A 22,911-nucleotide genomic window follows, 5' to 3' on the forward strand; every position below is an offset into this window, starting at 1 on the left:
GCTAACATCAACTCATGGAGTGGTGCACTGTGGGTAGCTATCCAACAGTCCCCACTGCCCATTGGAATTCTGGGTTAAGCTCCCAATGCCTGATGGAGCAAAAACATTGTTGTGGGTGTTTTGGGGTACATGTCGTCAGTCTCTCCTCTCTCCTTGAAAGTACTGGCAAAGAATCATTTCAGACATTTTTCCTGGGTTATCTGTGAAGACATCATAGCACGGCAAGCATGGAGCCCGCTCAGCTGCGCACTGCTTTTGTGAGCATTGTAAACACCTCGCGCATTATCCTGCAGTATGTGCAGAGCCTCGCTAGGAGCTGCCAGCACGCAGACAATTCTGAGGAACACATGGACACAGACATTTCTGATAGCATGGGATGTTGCAATGGGGACATCATGGTGGCAGTGGGGCAGGTTGATACTGTGGAACGCCCATTCTGGACCCAGCAAACAAGCACAGACTGGTGGGACCGAAAAGTGTTGCAGTTATGGGATGATTCCCAGTGGCTGCAAAACTTTTGCATGCGTAAGGCCACTTTCTTTGAACTTTGTGAGTTGCTTTTCCCCACCCTAAAGTGCAGGAATACCAAGATGAGACCTGCCCTGGCAGTTGAGAAGTGAGTGGCAATAGGCCTGTGGAAGCTTGCAACGCCAGACAGCTACTGGTCAGTCGGGAATCAGTTTGGAGCGGGCAAATCTACAGTGGGGGTTGCTGTGATCCAAGTAGTCAAAGCAATCAGTAACCTTCTTCTAACAAGGGAAGTGACTTTGGGAAATGTGCAGGTCATAATAGTGGCTTTGCTACAATGGGGTTCCCTAAGTGGGCTGGGGCAATAGACAGAACACATATCCCTATGTTGGCACTCGAGCACCTTCCTTATAAAATTGACCTAATGCAGCTAAATTCAACCTAGCCTCATAGTGTAGGCCAGCCCCTAGTCCCATAAAGCTCTGCGGACTCTCAGGGCTGGGCTCAGGCACTCCAGGGTCATGCATGGGGCTTGACCTCCTTGACCCTGTGCCCATGTGCAATGTCAGTGGTGGGTGGGATGGTGGCGTGGGACCCCTGCTCTTTCCCAGAAGAGGCAGTGGGTGATTCTCCCCCACCCCTTGGGATCAGCAAGGTGCCCACAGACAGGCAGGGGGCAATCGTGGTTCCCCCAGTCCTTACCTTCCCAGCCAGGGTGTATCTGCTTGGGTGATGAGGTCAGGACTGCTGTGCTCTTCCCCTCCCCCTGCACAATGAGCTCTGCAATGGGGCAGGGTTGTTGGGGTACTCAGAGAAGTGGGGCTGGGAATTCAAACCCCATGGAGATGTGTGGGGCGGTTTCGCTCTCCCAGAGCCATTGTCTCAGGCTCTCTGAAGACTCAGGCAGACAATGCTGCAGCTGCTACACTGGGGGGGAGATCTCCTCTCTACCCAAACCTTTACTCCAGACTGTGGGTGGTGCATGATCTGGGGCTGGCCCCAGTCAGACCCAGGGCACTGGTCTCTGGCAATTCCTATGTTCCTGAGGAAAACAAGGAAAATCTGCTTGAAAAAAATAACTTGACAAATATTTCACCCAGATCTGTGAAAATTCATTAAAAGCTTAAACAAAACTGAATCATGGATCAGCTCTAAATACATGATTCTTTATGTATTGTTCTTCCCATCTCAGTTAACATTCCTCAGATTAATTGTTTTGGTAAACTGAGGCACAGAGTGTTGAGGTAATATAGTGCATAGTCAGGCTTAGATCACATGAGCTCCCGGCGTCTTGACCTCCTTTCTCTAGCCACTGGTGACTGCTCTACATGCTATCATGTGAGGTTGTGCTTCTTACAGGAGTATTAGGGAGTTAGAAGCCCAAGATGCACATGCCTAATTCTCTTAGGCTCCTTTACAAATCCCTGCCGTCATTTTCTGGAATTGCAGACAAGCTCAGGCCTCAGAAGTCAACAAAATAGATGCAGAACCAGGATTACAAAGGGGTTTAGGCACCTAAAGAAGCTGATAGGTGTCTACTAGGATTTACAATAGCACCAACCTCCCATTGAATGCCCATGGGATTTAGCCACTTAGCTAACATAGGAGCATTGATAAATACCAGTCAGTGCCTGTCTCCATCTACTTAGATGTGTAAATCCATTTGTAATCCTGGCCTATAGATAACACAGACACTTGGCAGGAATCAGAGAACCTGGGTAGATCGTAGGCCCTGTGCTAGGACACTTTTGGCTTTATCACCTAGGCATCTATGCACTTGCCTCTGGGCCTTTGCTGCTGAGCTGTGCGGGGCTCCTGGGAGTGAGTCCCACTAGCCCTTAGGAAATAGAAGTGGATAAATCACCTTCCTGCAGCATCAGTCCTTTAATGGCAGTGATGCTCAACGCCAGCTACAAACAGCTCATCTGCAGAGATCAACAGGTTTGAATTTAGTTCAGTCACAGAGTGAAGGGTGAAATGATGTTCAGATACCTGGGCCTTTAGCTGGTGCTGGATGACTGAATGCATCATCTGTTGGAAAAATAAAATCAACAAAGATCAACACAGTAAGTCTATTTCAATTAACAATATACAGGGGAAATCATACAGTGGGAAATTCAGATTATAAATATGAATCACAATATGAACTCGTTAAGACTTTACTCTCCATTTAATCAATTATCTACTGCTGATAGGAATTTTTCTACCTCTCAGGAAAAGGTTGACTTTTCACTGAAAACGCAAAATCAATTTTTTTTTAAATTTGTGGCAAATGAAAACTTTCTACTGAAAACTAGATTTTTTTTATCGGAAAACCAAAAATGTTTGTTTTTTGAGTTTTCAGATTCTTTACACAATACGTTTGAGAAAAGCAGACAGATTCTGAAATTTGTTGTTTAGCTAAAAAACCAACGTCCATTATAAATTTCCAACCTGCCTTAAACTTTAAATAAATTGGGGAACATTAATATTCTCTGACAAAGCATTAATTTCAAGTCCATTTATTCTATTGCATCTGTGTGATTTCTCTTTCAAAGGGATCGTTGTAAGACGGTAACAGTTAAATAACTAGTAAAGTTGATAGCACCCAGACTGTGTTTTATAGAAACTAGCCCCTTTTAACCCTGGGTTAGAGTTAAACCCCGTTCAAGGACATATGGGAGATCACTGGGAGTAGAACTCAGAGCTCCTGGCCTAGCTCCACACTGCTGCTGGCTGAGTATATATGGTGTAAATGGCTGTGCAGAACTTACACATAACAAGACACGTGTCATGTTTCCAAAGGTATTTTGGCACCTAGTGGGATTTTCAGAGACACCTAGGAGCTTATAACTCATTAATTTCAAGGCATGTTGGGACCCTAGATGTTTTGAGAACCCCACTAGGTGCCTCAATACCTTCAAAAATCTGCTCTCTGGCCCCTCTCCAAAAGCCCTTACAGTCCTAGTTAACATGGTAGAGAAAGGCAGAGAGGGGAAACAGAGTCAGAAATGTTTCAGAATAGCAGCCGTGTTAGTCTGTATCCGCAAAAAGAACAGGAGTACTTGTGGCACCTTAGAGACTAACAAATTTATTTGAGCATAAGCTTTCATGGGCTATAGCCCACTTCATCGGATGTATGCAGTGGAAAATACAGTAGGAAGATATATATACACAGGGAACATGAAACAATGGGTGTTACCATACACTCTCTAAAGAGAGTGATCAGTTAAGGTGAGCTATTACCAGCAGGAGGGAAAAAGAACTGTTTGTAGTGGTAATCAAAATGGTCCCTTTGCGGTAGTTGACAAGAAGGTGTCAGGAACAGTGTGGGGGGAAATAAACATGGGGAAATAGTTTTACTTTGTGTAATGACCCATCCACTCCCAGTCTTTATTCAAGCCTAATTTAATGGTGCCCATTTTTCAAATTAATTCCAATTCAGCAGTCTCTCTTTAGAAAGCGGGGAAATGACTGTCCGAAAGTCACACAGCAGGTCACTGGCAGAGACAAGAATAGAGCCCAAGTGTCCTGACAACCCCTGCATGGCACAGCACAGAATAAACGATTCAACATAGCGGTGATGGAGGGATGCTGCTAGTCCATTGTTACACACATTTAAAATGTGTTTACTTTTAGTCTATCCATTTCATAGCCAAGCTGTGAGCTTGGTGATGGTCGCAACAGGGCGATGTCCTTTGGAAGAATTTTTGGGTTTGGATTGTACTCTGTTCCATTCTTCATAATGCATTTTAACAAGCCATATCTTGGGCCAAATCATCAGATGGGGTAAAGTAACGAAGCTCCATTGACTTTAAAGGAGCTGACTCAATTACAGTATTTGATAACAGGACTGATTGATTGTCAGATGCGAGAGCACTAAGGACACCTAAACATTATAAGTGACGAGTGCTGTGCACCTTTGACATTCATATAATGAGATATTAGAGAAGGGGTAATCAGGGCTATTCCCTGTGTCACTCTAATCCTTACCATTGTCCTTCTCATTCTTTCCACAGACATCACACTGTCTACCGAGGAAGAAAATGTCCAACCAAACCAACGTGACCAAATTCCTTCTCCTGGGATTCTCTGATGTTCGGGAGCTGCAGATTTTACACTTTGTGGTGTTTCTTGTTCTTTACCTTTTATTGCTGGTGGGGAATCTTCTCATCTTCACAGCCATAGCCCTTGACCACCACCTTCACAAACCCATGTATTTCTTCCTGATGAATCTGTCCATCCTAGACCTCGGCTCCATCTCAGTCACTATCCCCAAATCCATGGTGAACTCCCTCATGAACACCAGATGGATTTCTTATTCTGGATGTGTTGCCCAAGTCTTTCTCTTTGCCTTCTTTGGTTCAGCAGATTATGCCATACTGACCGTCATGGCATATGATCGATACGTCGCCATCTGCCAACCATTGTACTATGAGACTGTGATGAATAGGAGAGCTTGTGTACAAATTGCAGCCAGTGCCTGGATCAGTGTTATTCTCTACTCTGCAGTGCACACTGGAAACATGATGCAATATCCTTCTGTGGAGCCAACATGGTGGATCAGTTCTTCTGTGAAATCCCCCAGCTCCTCAAACTCGCCTGCTCTGGTTCAGACCTCAGTGAAGTTGGGTTTCTCATCTTTAGTTTATTCTTATGCTTAAGCTGCTTTGTTTTCATAATTGTGTCATATGTTCAAATCTTCACCACAGTGATGAGAATCCCCTCTGAGCAGGGCCGACATAAAGCCTTCTCCACCTGCCTTCCTCACCTCATTGTAGTTTCCTTGTTACTTTTCACTACCACTTTTGCATATCTGAAACCCATCTCCAGCCCTCCATCAGTTCTGAATCTCTTGGTGGCCGTTCTCTATTCTGTGTTGCCACCAATGATGAATCCGATCATCTACAGCATAAGGAACAAGGAGCTCAAAGGTGCACTGAGTAAACTGATAGGTTGGAGGTTATTAATTAAGAATGAAAAGTCCATATTTATCCATTGAGCATTATTTCATTCTGTGTTTCTTTAGAAATATAATTATCTGATGATATTATTGTCTCCATGAGAACATACCATGCTGTCTGTTTATGCAGAATTGGGTATTTACACTAGTAAAAATCCAGACAAACTTGACTGAAGCAAAAAAAAAGAGTTATTATAAGAATATAAGAACATAAGAATATGGCCATTCTTATGTTCTTATAAGAATGGCCATACTGGATCAGATGAAAGGTCCACCCAGCCCAGTATCCTGTCTATCAATAGTGGCCAATGCCAGGTGCCCCAGAGGGCATGAAGCTAACAGGTAGTGATCAAGTGATTTCTCTCCTGCTATTCATCTCCACCCTCTGACAAACAGAGGCTAGGGACACCATTCCTTACCCTTCCTGGCTAATAGCCATTAATGGACTTAACCTCCATGAATTTATCCAGTTATTTTTAAAAACCCTGTTATAGTGGGTTTTTTACCCATGAAAGCTTATGCCCAAATAAATCTGTTAATCTTTAAGGTGCCCCATTATAAATAAGGTTTACACCAATATAAATAAGATCAAAATCTATCTATCTATCTAGTAATTATATAGCATTACCCATCACCATGCTATATGAGCACCTTGCACATAATATCAGTAGCCATAGCCAAAGTTCCTAGTGGGGTCTCTGGCTCTTCTTATTTTGGGTGATGATAAATCTGATTGAGGTATCAATGCATTTGTTGCTTGTTTCTCTGTTTTTTAATTTATTTTTGTTTAGCTGGTTGGTTGGTGATTTGATTTGTTTCTTTGTTCCAGGTGGTTTTGGAGGTGGAAAGGCCCGGAGAGATGGTGAGTATTTGTTTTGACAGGGTTTTCAATGTTTGTTCTCTCTCAGGAGTGCCCATATGTCATCTGTTTGACGTGGTTTTTCTGAGCGCACTGAAGGTTTACTCCCCACAATGATAAAAGGGTGTAAAAGAAGTTTCTGCATGGTTGAATTCCTGCTGAAATGATTATGTATATACTGTTGGGGTATTATTATATTATTAATGATGTGTTGGGGAACAAAGAGTCTCAGGGAGGCATCTTTTTATTATTTTAACTTAAATGATTATGTAAAAGCTGTGTCATTGGTGCTGTGGTGGAAAGGCTGTTCTGAAGAGAAACTTTTTCCAGGGTTTCCTAAAGAAAATCTGACTCGGAATAATGAGGCCAAAACTGGATCCCATTGAAGTCACTGGGGTCTAGCCCCTCACTTCTAAGAGATCACGATTTGGCCAATGGCCAGTGCACGCACGGATCCAGATTTGGGTGTCAGCACCCTGGAAAAAGTGAGGGTGAAGGAGATGTAAGGGTCATATTTTCCAACTCAGTGCGGGTCTATAAACTAAACAGATTTAGTTTATAGACCAGCACTAGTGCAGAGTAGATTCACTGACTGAACCAGTATAATACTGATGATGTTCTGGCCCAAAGTCTCTGGGTTACCCTGGGTGCCTGGGACCCCTGCAACGAGCGTGTGCTGTGAACTAGTGGGATCGGTTGACGCTACGCACGGCTCATGCGGTGCCTCATGGTCTCAGACACCATCCGATGGTCCAGCGACATCTACATCGAGCACATCAGCGGCCACCAACAGTACCAGGAGGCATGAGCCAGACTGACATTGTTCTTCGACTATGAGAAAGGCACCAAGAGACTTTCTCTGTTGGATCATATGAACTGGAACCGCAAACTCCCTGAACATTACATCTCACGAAATGAGGGTCAATCCATCCTCATCATCCTATCCACTCATCATACTCCACACCCGAACGTAGCCACTTTATGAACTTCATACCCTCATATCTCAATGTCTGTACTTTGACCCATCAACCTTTTACCTCCAATCGGGGATATTGCAGATTATGTATTCCTTATGCCACCTGATCTTAAATCAAACTTTGCACCCTCAATCCGTATGTTATTCCCTGATAACCAGAAACTTCTGTGCTTAAACTCTGCACCGTTCACTTTTTCTTTACATCATCTTAATAAAATTTTTAAACACTGATGTAAGTTACTTGTCTGAGGTCCTTTTGTTCTAACCTTGGTGTATTTCACTAGGAGGGTGGTGAAGCATTGGAATGGGTTACCTAGGGAAGTGGACAAAGCCTTGGCTGGGATGATTTATTCTTCTACATAAAAGAATAAATGGACACAAATTGGATATCAGCAATGGTAACATATAAAAGCTAGTAGGAGAACACTTCAATCTTCCTGAACATTCTATAACAGATTTAAAAGTAACCATACTTGAACAAAGAGAAACTGCATAACTAAAATTCATTTGCAAATTTAACACTATTAATTTGGGCTTGAATAGGGACTGGGAGTTGCTGGCTCACGACAAAAGCAGATTTGCCTCTCCTGGAATTGACACCTCCTCATCAATTATTGGGAGTGGACTACATCCACCCTGATTGAATTAGCCCTATCAACACTGGTTCTCCACTTGTGAGGTAACTCCCTTCTCTTCATGTGACAGTATAATAATGCCTGCATCTAAAATTTTCACTCCATGCATCTGAAGAAGTGGTTTTTTTACGCATGAAAGCTTATGTCCAAATAAATCTGTTGGTCTTTAAGGTGCCACCAGACTCCTTGTTGTTTTTGAGGATGCAGACTAACATGGCTTCCCCTGAAAATTGACACTATAGCCACTGGATGTCCTTTGTTCGCATGCTTGTTGACCCCCTCAAAGAATTCTAGTAGATTGGTGAGGCATGATTTCCCTTTACAAAAACCATGTTGACTATTTCCCAACAAATTATGTTCATCTATGTGTTTGACAATTTTGTTCTTTATGATAGTTTCAACCAATTTGCCTGGTACTGAAGTGAGGCTTACTTGCTTGTAGTTGCCAGAGTCACCTCTGGAGACCTTTTTAAAAATTGGGGTTACATTAGCTATTCTGCAGTCATTTGGTACAGAAGCTGATTTAAATGATAGGTTACAAATGACAGTTATGGACACAAATCAGATATTAGGAATGGCAATATACAAAAACCTGTAGGAGAACACTTCAACCTCCCTGGCCACACAATAGCAGATCTTAAGGTGGCCATCCTGCAGCAAAAAAACTTCAGGACCAGACTTCAAAGAGAAACTGCTGAGCTCCAGTTCATCTGCAAATTTGACACCATCAGCTCAGGATTAAACAAAGACTGTGAATGGCTTGCCAACTACAGAACCAGTTTCACCTCCCTTGGTTTTCACTCAATTGCTAGAACAGGGCCTCATCCTCCCTGATTGAACTAACCTCGTTATCTCCAGCTTGCTTCTTGCTTGCATATATAAACCTGCCCCTGGAAATTTCCCCTACTTGCATCCGAAGAAGTGGGTATTCACCCACGAAAGCTCATGCTGCAAAACGTCTGCTAGTCTATAAGGTGCCACAGGATTCTTTGCTGCTTCAAATGACAGTTAGTAGTCCTGCAATTTCACATTTGAGTTCCTTCAGAACTCTTGGGTGAATACCATCAGGTCCTGGAGACTTATTACTGTTTAGTTTATCAATTTGTTCTAAAACCTCCTCTAATGACACCGCAGTCTGGGACAGTTCCTCAGATCTATCACCCAAAAAGAATGGTTCTGGTTTGGGAATCTCCCTCACATCCTCAACAGTGAAGACCAATGAAAAGAATTTATTTAGTTTCTCTGCAATGGCCTTATCATCTCTGAGTGCTCCTTTAGCATCTCGATCATTTAGTTGCCTCAGTGGTTGTTTAGCAGGCTTTCTGCTTCTGATGTATTTGAACGGTTTTTTTGCTATTGCTTTTGGAGTCTTTGGCTAGCTGTTCTTGAAATTCTTTTTTGGTCTTTCTAAATATTTTTTTAAACTTCATTTGCCAGAGTTTATGCTCTTTTCTATTTTCCTCATAAGGATTTATCTTCCACTTTTTAAAGGATGCCTTTTTGCCTCTCACTGTTTCTTTTAATTTGTTGTTTAACCACGGTGGCTCTTTTTCAGTTCTCCTACTATATTTTTTAAATTGGGGTATACATTTAAGTTGAACCTCTATTATGGTGTCTTTAAAAAGTTTCCACGCAGCTTGCAGGGATTTTACTTTTGATACTGTATCTTTTAATTTCTGTTTCACTAACCTCCTCATTTTTGTGTAGCTTCCCTTTCTGAAATTAACAGCTACAGTGTAGTCTGTCACACTGACCCCTTAGGCCAGATTTTTCAGAAGAACTCAGTTCCCATTCAGACACCAGACTAAATGGTGCCCAGGAAGAATTTCATCTGATAATAAAAAAAGCCTCATGATTCCCTCTAAGTGAGGGAACCAACATAACTCAACGCTAAAGATGACCAGGAAACAAAAAGCCCCATTATTCACCATTCAATCTATCTAGAGTGTGTCTACCTGCCTGCCATGACTGCAGTATCTGAGCCAGAAGTGTTCAAAAATGTTCCATCAAAACCTTTTCCAATAGAAAATTGCAGGGTTCACTGAAAAAAAAATTCAAAAAAGTCTCTACTGTGCTTGCAATTTTTCAGTTTTTCTTTAAAAAAAATGAAATCTGGAAAAAGAAACATTTTGGCTGAAAATTGAATTTTTAAATTTAATTTAATAGTTTCTGGCAATTTTCAGACAAAAATGTCCAGCTTTAGAATTGTTTTGAGAAAAAGTCAAAATTTTCAGAAATTACAAATATGTCCAACTACCTCTGTTTTAACCCCTACCTCTTTACAGTATTTATCCTCACCCCATCCCCATAAGGCAGGGCCGTGTTATTATACCCATGTTACAGATGGGAACTGAGGCCCAGAGAGAGTGATTGCCCAAGATCACACAGGAAATCTGTGGCAAAGCAGGGATCTCAGCTGAGTCTTCCAGCTTAGAATAATAGAATATCAGGATTGGAAGGGACCTCAGGAGGTCATCTAGTCCAACCCCCTGCTCAAAGCTGGACCACTCCCCAACTAAATTATCCCAACCAAAGCTTTGTCAAGCCTGACCTTAAAAACCTCTAAGGAAGGAGATTCCATCACCTCCCTAGGTAACCCACTCCAGTGCTTCACAACCCTCCTAGTGAAAAAGTTTTTCCTAGTATCCAACCTAAACCTTCCCCACTGCAACTTAAGATCATCACTCCTTGTTCTGCCATCTGCTACCACTGAGAACAGTCCAGATCCATCCTCTTTGGAACGCCCTTTCTAGTAGTTGAAAGCAGCTATCAAATCCCTCCTCATTCTTCTCTTTGGCAGACTAAACAATCCCAGTTCCCTCAACCTCGCCTCATAAATCATGTGCTCCAGCCCCCTAGTCATTTTTGTTGCCTTCTGCGGGACTCTTTCCAATTTTTCCACATCCTTCTTGTAGTGTGGAGCCCAAAACTGGACATAATACTCCAGATGAGGCCTCACCAATGTTGAATAGAGGGGAATGATCACATCTCTTGATCTGCTGGCAATGCTCCTGCTTCTACAGCCCAAAATGCTGTTAGCCTTCTTGGAAACAAGGGCATACTGTTGACGCATATACAGCTTCTCGTCCACTGTAACCCCTAGGTCCTTTTCTGCAAAACTGCTGCCTAGCCATTCAGTCCCTAATGTGCAGCAGTGCATGGGATTTGAATGACTGGCATATCCTTCCTCAGTCATTGCAACATGAGTAAGGGACTGGGACTCAGTACACTTGAGTTCTGTTCCTCTGAGCAGCTGTGTGACCTCAGGCCACTCATTTCCCCTCTCTGTGCAATCTGGAAAATGTAGTTGATGATACCACCCTGCTTGATAAATCACTTTGAGATCGACTGCTAAATTTTATTGTTGTCTACATGTACATGGTGACCAGATAGAGAGCACAGAAGAATACTTGAAGATTAAAGTTGGGTGGAAAATAGGTATCCTGTCCTGCAAGACTTGTCAAGATTTTGAGAGAGACAAGGTAGGTGAGGTAACATCTTTTATTGGAGCAACTTCTGCTGGTGGAAACCACAAGCTTTTATACTTCTCAGAGCTCTTCCTTGGGTCTGGAGAAGAGAACCAGAGTGTCCAAGCTAAATACAAGAGGGGACATATTGTTACACTAAGGAGAGCACACATGTTGTAAGAGACCACTTAAAATGAAGTGGATAATTAACATGAAGTAGGTGATTAACTATCCGCAGAGTAGGCATTATGGACGCAGACTCCAAAGGAGCTACAGCCAATTTACACATGCTGGACAACTAATATGAATTACAGGTTTTCAAAATGTCATGCAGCATTGCATGTGCAGCCCAATGAGCCTTTTAGTTTAGTGCTGTCTGCAGTAAGAGGAAAAACAATGTAAATGCTGAGAAAGAAAGAAAGAGATTCTGGGCCATTCATCCCAACAGAAGCTGAAGATCAGATACAGAAAATCTTAGCAACACTGAATTCCTCCAAAGTTCTATCCTGCATAGAAATGAATCTCTCCATCGCTATTAAAAGTTTCACTTGTAATTAATCCCAAGGGGCAAAGAGCTAAGAAAGTGCAGACAGGTTAGGAACTTTGGAATCAGTTTCAGATCAGGTTCACATGCAAAGAATATAGATTTGAAACTCTGTGGTGGGCCAGATCCCCAGCTGGTGTAAACCACCATATCTCCATTCAAATCACAGGACCAGATTCCCAGTTAGAGTAAATAGTCCCAACTACTCTGAAGTCAATGGAACTGTATAATTTTCCACTGGCTTTGTACCTGGCCCTTAGTTATTAGTCTTTACCTCTGGGTACCTCCTAGTGATCTGCTTGAAGCAACCAGGTCAGCCCGAGAAGCAGTTACCTCTGGTGGCTGCATCCCAGGAGATGCTGGTGCAATGCAAGAGACAAAAATATCTCTGTTCTCCCAGAGGTAATTATGTGGGATTAATGAAGGAAGAGGGTATTTTGGGCCAACTGAGGCTCTGGTGCCACTGGGCTCTTAGCTATTGCAAGTTACATCTCTGTGCTATATATTTTATTTCTGCAAACACCTTGAGGGTACCCTTTCAGACTCTGCCCTGCCTTGTTTTTAGCGAAGGGTTCTTCCAGGGTTGCTGCCATCATGAGAGATCCAGGGTGGATGCTGTTCCACCTCTGTGGGGTTAGGATCAACTAGGTTAGGTTGTCAGGATGGTTTGTTCCTGTGGTGAGCTCAGAGCTGGGCTCACAGACCTGGAGACCGGATTCAGCTGTTTAACCCCAGAGCAGGGACATCCTGGGCTGTGACCATGTCTGAAGCCTGCACAAGCTGGGATCATCTCTAGAGCTGGAAGGAGGTTCCAGTCCCTGATTCCATTTAGTCCATCACCTCTCACCCAAGCCTGCCCCTAGGAGGGCAGCAGGGAGTGCCCATCTGTGGACTAGATCCAGGTCTGCTAGGAATTGCAGAGAGAGCCAGCAACTCAGGACATACAGCAAGGGGACAGGAAAGGGCTGCTGGATAGATAGATATACAGATAGATAGATAGATAGATAATGTCCAAACAATTCTGATGCCTGAGAATTGACCGTATCACAAGCTGAGACAAGTTCCAGAAAGACCAGCACAGTAAGTTTGCTATTTCAATTACATATTTTGGGCTATTAATATTTAAGAACATAAATGTAAAATTACAATCTGAACTGGTTTTGGGCTGGTCTACACTACCATGCTAAGTCGATCCAAGATACACTACTTATGTTACATGCATCCGACGAAGTTGGTATTCATCCAAGAAAGCTCATTCTCCAATACATTTGTTAGTGTATAAGGTGCCACAGGACTCTTTGCTGTTTTTACTTATGTTACGTAAACAACATAACTGAAGCCAACGTAGGTTAGATCTGCTTACTACGGTGTCCGCACTATACTGTGTTGAAGGGAGACACTCTCCTGTCGAGATAGTTTCTGCCTCTCGTGGAGGTGGATTACCGACCTCGATGGGAAAGCGTTCTCCCATTGATTTAGTGCGTCTTCACCAGACCTGCTAAACTGATGCCACTGCGTCACGTAGTACCTTTGATAAATCCTACTTGGTCCCTGTCTTCATCTTTTGTTGCTTAAATCCCTTTGTAATCCTGGCCCACAGAAATAACAGAAGCTGGGCTTTAGTCAGGGTACCCTGCGGGAAATCCTAAACCCTGTGCTATGCCAATATCAGACTAGAGCAGTGGTCCCCAACGTGGTGCCCGCGGGTGCGATGGCGCCCGCCGGGGAATCTATGTGCGCCCGCGTACTGGCCAGCGGATAAGCATCTGCTGAAATGCCACCGAGAAGCAGTGTCATCCAGAGGCATCGCTGCCGAAACACCGATGATTTTTGGTGGTATTTCAGTGGTGACGTCTATTGACATTGCTGCTTCTCGGTGGCATTTCGGTTGATGCTGTCCACTGGCCCGGGTCCTCGGTGGCTCATCGTCTGGCTTCCGCCAGACGAAAAAGTTTGGGGACCACTGTACTAGAGGATCATACTGGCTCCTTTTTGGCTTGAAAATCCATGAATTCTTAACATTTTGCCTCTGGGCCTCTGCCTCTGAGCTGTTTAGGCCCCAGGGAGTGAGTCCCTACAAGCCCTTAGAAAATAGACATGGACAGACAGCCTTCTACAGCATCAGCCCTCTAGTGTCAGGGAAGCTCAACGTCAGCTACACACAGCTCATCTAAAGAGAGCAACAGGTTTCAGTCTAGTTCTGTCAATTCATTCTCAGAGTGAGGGGTGAAAGGGCTCTTACATAGCTGTGTCTTTGGCTTCTACATACTACTGTGGTAGGGAAATGGAGATAGAAAAATAATGATCAAAGAATCCTGGTGCCGGAGGATCAAATGCATCACAAGGAAGAGCGAGTCAGAAGAAAAATCAGTGCAAAACTTTGCCTTTGCATCAGATACCCAAAATCAGAAAAAAATTCAGGATTTGGCAACCAAACATGTATTTGTTTTTAGCAAAATACTAGTGTTAAATGAAAATGTTACGTTACCAAAAAAAAAGAAGGTTTTCAGTTAATTATTTTTTTCAAGTATAGCAGAAACTTTCTCTGGACATTTTTGTTTAGTTTTAAATCCCATTTTAAAATGAAAATGGGCAGAAAATCTCTGAGTACCCCTAATTGGAAATTGAGCTTTAAACAAAGGTGGGAAACATTATTCTTATATTTAATAATACAGCCATTTCAAACCTGTTTCTTCTATTGCAACCATGTCTCAAAGAAATACTTATGGGAAGGTAAAAAAACAGGATAGCAACAAAGCCTGCAGGCTGTGTTTTATACACACTGACACCTGTAAACTCAGAGTCAGCGTTGCACCAGCCATCTGAAGCCTGTCTATCTCAACCCTGCCCAAGGACACAGAGGAAATGAAGTATCAGAGGGATAGCCGTGTTAGTCTGGATCTGTAAAAGCAGCAAAGAATCCTGTGGCACCTTATAGACTAACAGACGTTTTGCAGCATGAGCTTTCGTGGGTGAATACCCACTTCTTCAGATGCAAGAGGAAATGAAGAGGAACATAATCAAGACCTCCTGCTCTAGCCCCATATCCTGTCTCCCACACTGCTGCCAGCTGAACACCAAAGCTGTAAACAGGTGCAGAAAACATACACATAGTAAAACACAGCCCCTCCCTAACTGAGATCACGGTCCTAGTAGACAAGGCAGAGAAAGTCGGGGAGAGGAAACAGAGACACAGAAAGGGGAAGCAACTTGCCCAAGATTATAAAGAAGGACAGTGACAGAGACAAGAACCTAACCCAGGTCTCCTGATTGCCACTGACCTGCACAGCGCAAACATGAAGGTAGAGAAGGAAACGATAAACCATAGCAGTAACAGAGGGATGCTCCTAGCTCATCATTACATAGAGACAGGTATCAGGGGCCATGAATCAATCTGTAAGCAGGTAGCAGGACGTCTCTGCACAGAACTCAGTGTGGAATCATAACAGATGAGCTGGTGCTTGGGCCACTGGTTATGTCCTTGTGTTTCCCTGGGAACAGGGGATCAGGCTGTGCTGCTGGTTTAGAAGTTTAGTTTCCTGTCCAAGTTGTTAGCCTGCTGTTTGTCAGAAGAAGAAATGATTGGAAGGGACCTGGGTCACCGAGTCCAATCCCCTGCTCTGACTGGCAACCCAGTCATATAATCCCCATCCTAAACCTACACAGCTACATGTTAACACCAGTTAGGTTGTTTGCCCCCAACTGTTCCTATTGGGAGGCTGTTCTAGATCATCCCTCCTCTGATGGGGACAAACTTTCTTCTCATTTCCAAGGTAAATTTACTCATGGACAATGTATCCCCATTTCTTCTTCTCCCGACATTGTCCTTTAGCATCAATAGATCTTCTCCCTCCCTGGTGTTTACCTCCTCGTATTTATAGAGAGTGATCATAACCCCTCTCAGGCAGCATTTTGCTAGGTTAAATTAGCCGAACACTTTTAGGACACATCCACTCACGAAGCTAGGGCTGTGATTCACAGCTTGCAAGGATGTACTCATGTGCTAGCTTGCTGAGCATAAATAGCAGTGTACCTGCGGTAGCCATGCTGACTCACCTGAACCCTGGGGCTATGTATTCAGCACAGTTTCCCCTTCTGCTATGGCTATACAACTTTTCAGACTTGTGCTAGCCACCCTCGAGCTATTGCAAGTAGTGTATGTGATCTGGGAATCACTCCCCTAGCTCGTAGTTTAGATGTAGCCTTCTTCTTCTTTCCTAAACTAGCTCTCCATTGTAGCAATAGGATGACCATCATTCCTAAGATTGTAGGGTTTGGGTTGTAACTTGTTCCATATTTACACTGCATTTTATCAAGCCTCATCTTGGACCAGATCCTCAGATGGAGGAAACAGACACCATCCGTTGACTGTAAGGGAACTGTGGCAATTTACACTGGTGTGACAATGCTCCTCACTAGCGGTGTGATTGTCAGAGGTGAGGAGCGGGGAGGACTCTAGGCTGACCACTGCCCTTGCCCTTCCTTCCACAGGCAGCCCATGATGTACTGAGAAAGAAAATGTCCAACCGAACCACCGTGACCGAGTTTCTTCTCCTGGGATTCTCTGAGGTTCGGGAGCTGCAGATTTTACACTCTGTGGTGTTTCTCGGAATTTACCTGACAGCCCTGGTGGGAAATCTCCTTGTTATCATCCTTGTAGTGGTCGACCACCACCTTCACACCCCCATGTACTTCTTCTTGATGAATTTGTCCATACTAGACCTCGGCTCCATCTCCGTCACAGTCCCCAAGTCCATGGCCAACTCCCTATTGAACACCAAGTCGATTTCTTATTCTGGGTGCGTTGCCCAAGTCTTTCTCTTCATTTTCTTTACTGTGGCTGACTTTGCTTTTCTCACCATCATGGCATATGACCGGTACGTCGCCATCTGCCAACCACTGCACTATGAGACTATAATGAACAGGGGAGCTTGTGTCCAAATGGCAGCCAGTGCCTGGATCAGTGGAATTCCCGTTTCTACTATGCAGACTGGGAACATATTTGCATTATCTTTTTGTGGCAGCAACAAGGTGGATCTGTTCTTCTGTGAAATCCCTCAGCTGCTCAAGATCGCCTGCTTTGATTCGTACCTCAGTGAAGTTGTTGTTACTTCTTTTCTCTTATTCTTAGGCTTAAGCTGCTTTACCTTTATAATTGTGTCGTATGTTCAGATCTTCAAAACAGTGCTGAGAATCCCCACTGAGCAAGGCCGGAATAAAGCCTTCTCCACTTGCCTCCCACACCTCACTGTGGTCTCCTTGTTCTTTTGCACTGCCACCTTTGCCTACGTGAAACCCACCTCCAGTTCAACATCAGGTCTGGATGTCATGGTGGCTGTTCTTTATTCTGTGATGCCTCCAGTGATGAATCCAGCCATCTACAGCATGAGGAACAAGGAGATCAAGGGTGCCTTGAGGAAACTGACTGAGGGGAAGTTATTCAAAAAGAATAAAATTTCCAGATTTCTCCCATGACCATGTTTTCATTCTGTGCTTCTTTACAGATATAATCCACTGATGACATTATTGTCTCCATGGGAATGTAATGTGCAGGCTTTTTATGCAAAAATGTTGTGTTCACAGTAGTAATCATCCAGACTAAGTTCACTGAAGTCAGTGGAGTTCCTCTACTGTGAATTAGATAAGAATCTCTCTTTCTCTCTCTTTCTAAATTATGAGGGCATTTAATTCAATTCTGCATTTCCTTGTTAGAAGCATGAATTTATCTGAACTTGACCTTCTGGACAGGCATGAGCTGTCAATGGGAAACCTTAACACCTTCTTAATTATGTTTTTTGAATTTTATTTCCTAGTTTTTCAACAGAAAGGAAGCTTGTTGGTCGGAGTTAGTGGACATTGTGGCAGCTGTAGGTGGCCATGCATATGGATGATCAATGAAGTAAAAGACTCTTTTAAGAATCCTCACATTTTTCTGGAAAGGAGCTGTATTCTGTGCACTGCTTGGCCAATCTGGGTTCCCCTCACATTAACCCCTCACCCCCAAATCTCTCAGTAAGTGCAGCACAAATATGGACACAGCCATCTTCAGCAATACAGGCTTAGAGAGATGTGAAATGGCCTGTTCATCTCAATGAGCTATTCTCAGCAGAGTGAGAAACACCTGCAGGAGACAGTACAGCCTGAAACAATCCATCGGAGAGATGTGAACTGCTCCACTCATATCAGTCACTCAGGTGCCAGCAGGCTGTTCTGTGTGTTGTAGGTTCATGTCCCCCTTTGCCTCTTCTCAGCTTCACACCCTGAGTGGCGGCGCTTCCCCAGACCCTGGCACACATTGGGAGGGGTGATCAGGGAGATGGTCTCAGTCCCCTGTCCTGCCAAAAACCAAGGAGAAAGACCCCAAGATCACAAGAGAGGGAAGGGTATCCGACACCCATAGATGCATTGAGAGCCCCCTGATATTGGCACACACAAGGGAGGTGAATGTGGGGCTGTCAGGCACACCTGCAGGAGGTCCACCGAAGCCGCGGAACCAGCAGACCCTCTGCAGGCAAGCCACCAAAGGCAGCCTGCCTGCCGTGCTTGGGGTGGCAAAATGCCTAGAGCCACTGCTGGCTTTCTTGACTCATATCTGTCTCCATAACTTTGGGTTCATTTAGGTTAGAACATAAGAACGGCCATACTGGGTCAGACCAAAGGTCCATCCAGCCCAGTATCCTATCTACTGACAGTGGCCAAGTGCCCCAGAGGGAGTGAACCCAACAGGTAATGGTCAAGTGATCTCTCTCCTGCTATTCATCTCCACCCTCTGACAAACAGAGGCTATGGACACCATTCCTTACCCATCCTGGCTAATAGTCATTAATGGACTTAACCTCCATGAATTTATCTGTTTCCTAGAGACTGGCTCCATGGGGTCCCTCACAAACAGGAGACGGTTACTTTGGGTTTGTCTTTAATATAGCTTATGTACATACTCCACAAACTGAGCATTTGAGCTTGTTCCAGAATCTGGGCTGAGCCTATGTTGTGAAAAGTGAAATGGTCCAAATAGCACATGCATGTGAATGGAGACAGGGTGCTAATATTAAATTAACCCAGGGGGTCTCAAACTGGGGGTCAGGACCCCTCAGGGGGTCACAAGGTTATTACTGGGGGGTCACAAGCTGTCAGCCTCCACCTCAAACCCTGCTTTGCCTCCAGCATTTATAATAGTGTTAATTATATAAAAAGTGTTTTTAATTTATAACGGGGGGGGGTCACTAACCCAGCCTGGCCCTGCCCCCAACTGACCCCCACCCACTTCCTGCCCCCGACTGCCCCCCTCAGAATCCCCAACCCATCCTGACCCTTGTCCCCTGACCACCCCCCATCCCAACCCCCACAAACCCCCCGATCCTTGTCCCCTGATTGCCCCGAACCCTATCCATCCCCCCGCCGAGTACAGACAGACCCCCAGAATGCCCACGATCCAACCCCCCATTCCCCGTCCCCTGATTGTCCCCCCGAACCTCTGCCACCTCCCTGTCCGCTGACTGTCCCCAGGACTCCCTGCCCCTTATCCAACCCCCCCAACCCCAGCCCTAGCCCCGGCCCCATCACCATGCTGCTTACTCCTGCCTCCCACTTCTCCCGGAGCCTCAGCACGCTGCGTCCAGGAGTAGCCCCGGACAGCGCTGCAGTAGCGTGGCTCCAGCGGGACCTGAGCTCCCGCTTCTACCGGCCGCAGCTTTCAGCCTTACTCCCTTACCATGTGTCTCTGAGCGGGAGGAGCTCAGGACCCGCTGGAGCCATGCTGCTTTAGCTCTGTCCAGGGCTGCTCCTGAATGCGGCACATTGAGGCGCCAGGGGATGGGGGAAGGCGGAGGTGGGGGGGAGTCTCCGACATTGTCGTGGGGGCCCCTGCGGGGCCTGGGGCAAATTGCCTCACTTGCCCCCCCGGGCATCCCTGTACCCACCTACCCTATTTGTCCCCTTCCCCATAACCCCCCTCCCCTTGCTGACCCCCAAACCTCACTCCCGCAATTTCCACCAGCTCTTCCACCCTCATCATCCTCCCCTCCCAGCAGGTAAGTGCATTTCAAAATTTGTTTAGTCACCTTCTAAATATCCTGTGGTGCCCAGGTGACATTTCCCCACAATTCAAAACTCTCAGACAGAGCGAGGTGCCTCCTTATTCTGAGGGCTTGGCTATACTTGAAAGTTGCAGCGCTCGGACTTACAGCGCTGTTCGTGCAGCTGTGCAGGAACAGCGCTGGTGTGTGGCCACACTCACAGCTACCAGCGCTGGTGTGTGGCCACATTTGCAGCATTTGCAGCGCTGTTGGGAGTGATGCATTATGGGCAGCTATCCCAGCGTTCAAGTGGCAGCAACGTGCTTTTCAAAAGAGGGGGGTGGAGTGGGGTCTAGTGTGACAGGGAGCGGGGGGAGAGAGAGAGAGTGGATTTTTGGAGCCAACACTGTGTGTTAGCTTCCTGCCTTGAAAAATCAGAAAATGTTTCCAACCCCTTCGTCTTAACTCTTAATTGCAAACAGCCTGCATCCAACACGACTCCCCACTGTTTCACTCACTCCCTGCCTGCCTCTCATTTGATTGTTTACAGCCAGGTACAGATTGATCACAGGAAACAGGAGCTCTGTTTGTTTTTTAGATTAGCAGCACCGGCAATAGAGCTCCACGCGGAGCTCCGAGTTCACAACAAAACAAAGAGAGGCTGCATAACAAAACAAAGAGAGTAATTTAGTTAAAAGCATTCTGGGATATCTCCTAATACCCTGGAGGCCAATTAAACCGCTGGTGTGTGGCCACACTTGACAAGCAGTGCTGGATCACCAGCGCTGCACTCGTTATACCCCAACCAGACCAGGTGTACAGCCAGCGCTGCAGCCAGGGAGTTGCAGCGCTGGATGTGCCTTGCAGGTGTGGACAGTTACTAATTGCAGCGCTGGAAAGCCTCCACCAGCGCTGCAACTTTCAAGTGTAGCCAAGCCCTTAGGTTCAGATTTCAGCTCAGGGTTAGAACTGAACTTGAAGTGCCCAGATGTCATGTGGGTTTGACAGCCACTACTGGACATTCCCCCTTCAAGGACTCACAGCCTATGAGCCAGAGGTAGCTTTAAACAGCTCATCCTCTCTCCATGCACGTGCTCAGCACTTCAAAGGCTGACTGGCCTAACTGAGAGCTAAACCCTTTGGCTAATAACACTGTCACTTTATTTCCTCCAAAGAGCTGGTGAATGGCCCTTGAGCACCGGAAACGCTCCCTGCTGTGAGGATCTGAGCCCTGGTTTGATCTCTGTCTGTGCACAATAAATCAGCACCAAAACACACCAACGTTAAGAAAAGTTAGAAGTAACTCCTTTGGAGTCAATGGGGCTGCTTCCCTATCACTCACCCTGGTGTAATCTTGGACTCAGGGTAAGTCCACGGTATTATAATGGAGTATGTCTGGTCTAAGGAAGAGGAGCTTCAGATCCTTTGACTCCAGCCCCTGCTGAGGTATGGCCCTTCTCTCTGTGGTCCTGAGCCCTTCTGTAGTAGTAGGATTTTATGTTTGTATTAATATAATTTAGAATGAAGGATAAAGAATAATAATCTAGCAGATATTAAATGTATTGGTGTATGATTTGATCATACCCTGCAGCCACTCTTTTTGAATAATAGAAAGGAATGGCCTAAAGGGCCATTGGTAGAGAAACATGAGCCAGAATCTGTCTGGACTGATTTCAGGGTAGTGACATACCTTTGAAGGTCACTAATTTGTTGTAGGTTTAGCATTTTAAAATAAGTAAAATAATGCAATGTTTGCTCTTTCTTTTGTGTTGCAATTTGATCATAGAATATCACAGCTGGAAAGGACCTCAGAAGGTTATTTAATCCAACCCCTTGCTTAAGGCAGGACTAATCCCAAAACAGATTTTTATCCCAATTCCCCACTCAAGGAGGGAACTCACAGGGGTGGATTTAGCAGGCAAATGCTCAAAACACTGAGCAATCCCTCCACCTGTTCCAAATTTTCTATGTAAATTAATTCTGTTTTGTGTGTGAATGAGGCCTGTATGTTTGAAGGCCATCACTGAACCAGATGTATGAGGGAGGAACAAGAGACAGATGCAAGAGCGCTAGGAGGCTGCAACACACTCCTATTGAAATGTCAGAGGAGCGCATATTGCTGACTCTAAAGTTGAGACAGGCACCTATTAATGGGGATGAAATAGCTGTGATAAAGAATGAGAAGGACAATTTAAGAGAACAAGCACTCATCAAACAACAATTGATTACAGCATGACGGAGCAAAACTCATTGGTCCCAGTGAAGGAAAATCACTATATAAACAGGGTGCCTTGCCATGAAACTTTGGTTTTGTCATGCCAAGACTTTCCCGGATCATTGTGTCGTGACCGACGGAAACTGGCTCCTCCATATCCGTGATCAACCTAGCTGGCCACGAGGTTGATCCGGACTGATAACTAGAACACCCACTGGTGGGACAGTGTGTATGGTGTGTGCATGTGTGACTGAAAAGCATATGCTAACTGCTGTATTCTCAATAAATGCAGTATGTTGCCTTTTCCCCTAAAAAGATCTTGTGTGCTTTGTACAAGCATAACACTTCAATCTCAAATCCCCTTGCGGCACAACCCTTCTCTATGAGGTGTTGGGAACCTCAAACCCAGAATCCCCCGGGGCATTGTCCTTCTCTATGGGGTGCTCTGCACTAGTTCCCCTAGTGTCCATAGCATCTCCTACCCCATTTTTCTATCCTTCTGCCCCCCTCCTCCTCCGCAAACCCCACATCTGGCAATGTTAAAAGAAACCCCCCTGATATCAGAGTGCCTGGGGTACCACATCAAGGATGGCATGACGAAGCACCAGGAGTGGTTCTATGGGTGGGGGTGTCCAGTGCCCTGTGTTTGACTGGGGTCAGCAACAGATGCTGCATTACCCAGAGCCTGGAACAATAGGGGTGGGATGGGGAGATTTGCCCCCACTTCCACAGCTGCAGCATAAGAACATAAGAATGGCTGTACTGGCTCAGATCATCTAGCCCAATATAC

At 45.0% G+C, this 22,911-nt stretch overlaps 1 protein-coding gene and 1 pseudogene across 1 annotated transcript; both read left to right on the forward strand.

Moving 5' to 3' along the window:
• The first annotated feature begins 4,493 nt into the window (after positions 1-4,493).
• Positions 4,494-5,449, forward strand: LOC123346718 (annotated as a pseudogene).
• A 10,960-nt stretch (positions 5,450-16,409) lies between these two features.
• LOC123346720 (olfactory receptor 14A16-like) lies at positions 16,410-17,366 on the forward strand. The gene has a single exon (XM_044984192.1). It carries the CDS (start codon positions 16,410-16,412, stop codon positions 17,364-17,366), a length of 957 nt encoding a protein of 318 aa, XP_044840127.1.
• Positions 17,367-22,911: the final 5,545 nt, after the last annotated feature.

Source organism: Mauremys mutica, chromosome 12 (genome assembly GCF_020497125.1).
Source record: "Mauremys mutica isolate MM-2020 ecotype Southern chromosome 12, ASM2049712v1, whole genome shotgun sequence".
In the NCBI taxonomy this organism is placed as follows: domain Eukaryota; kingdom Metazoa; phylum Chordata; order Testudines; family Geoemydidae; genus Mauremys; species Mauremys mutica.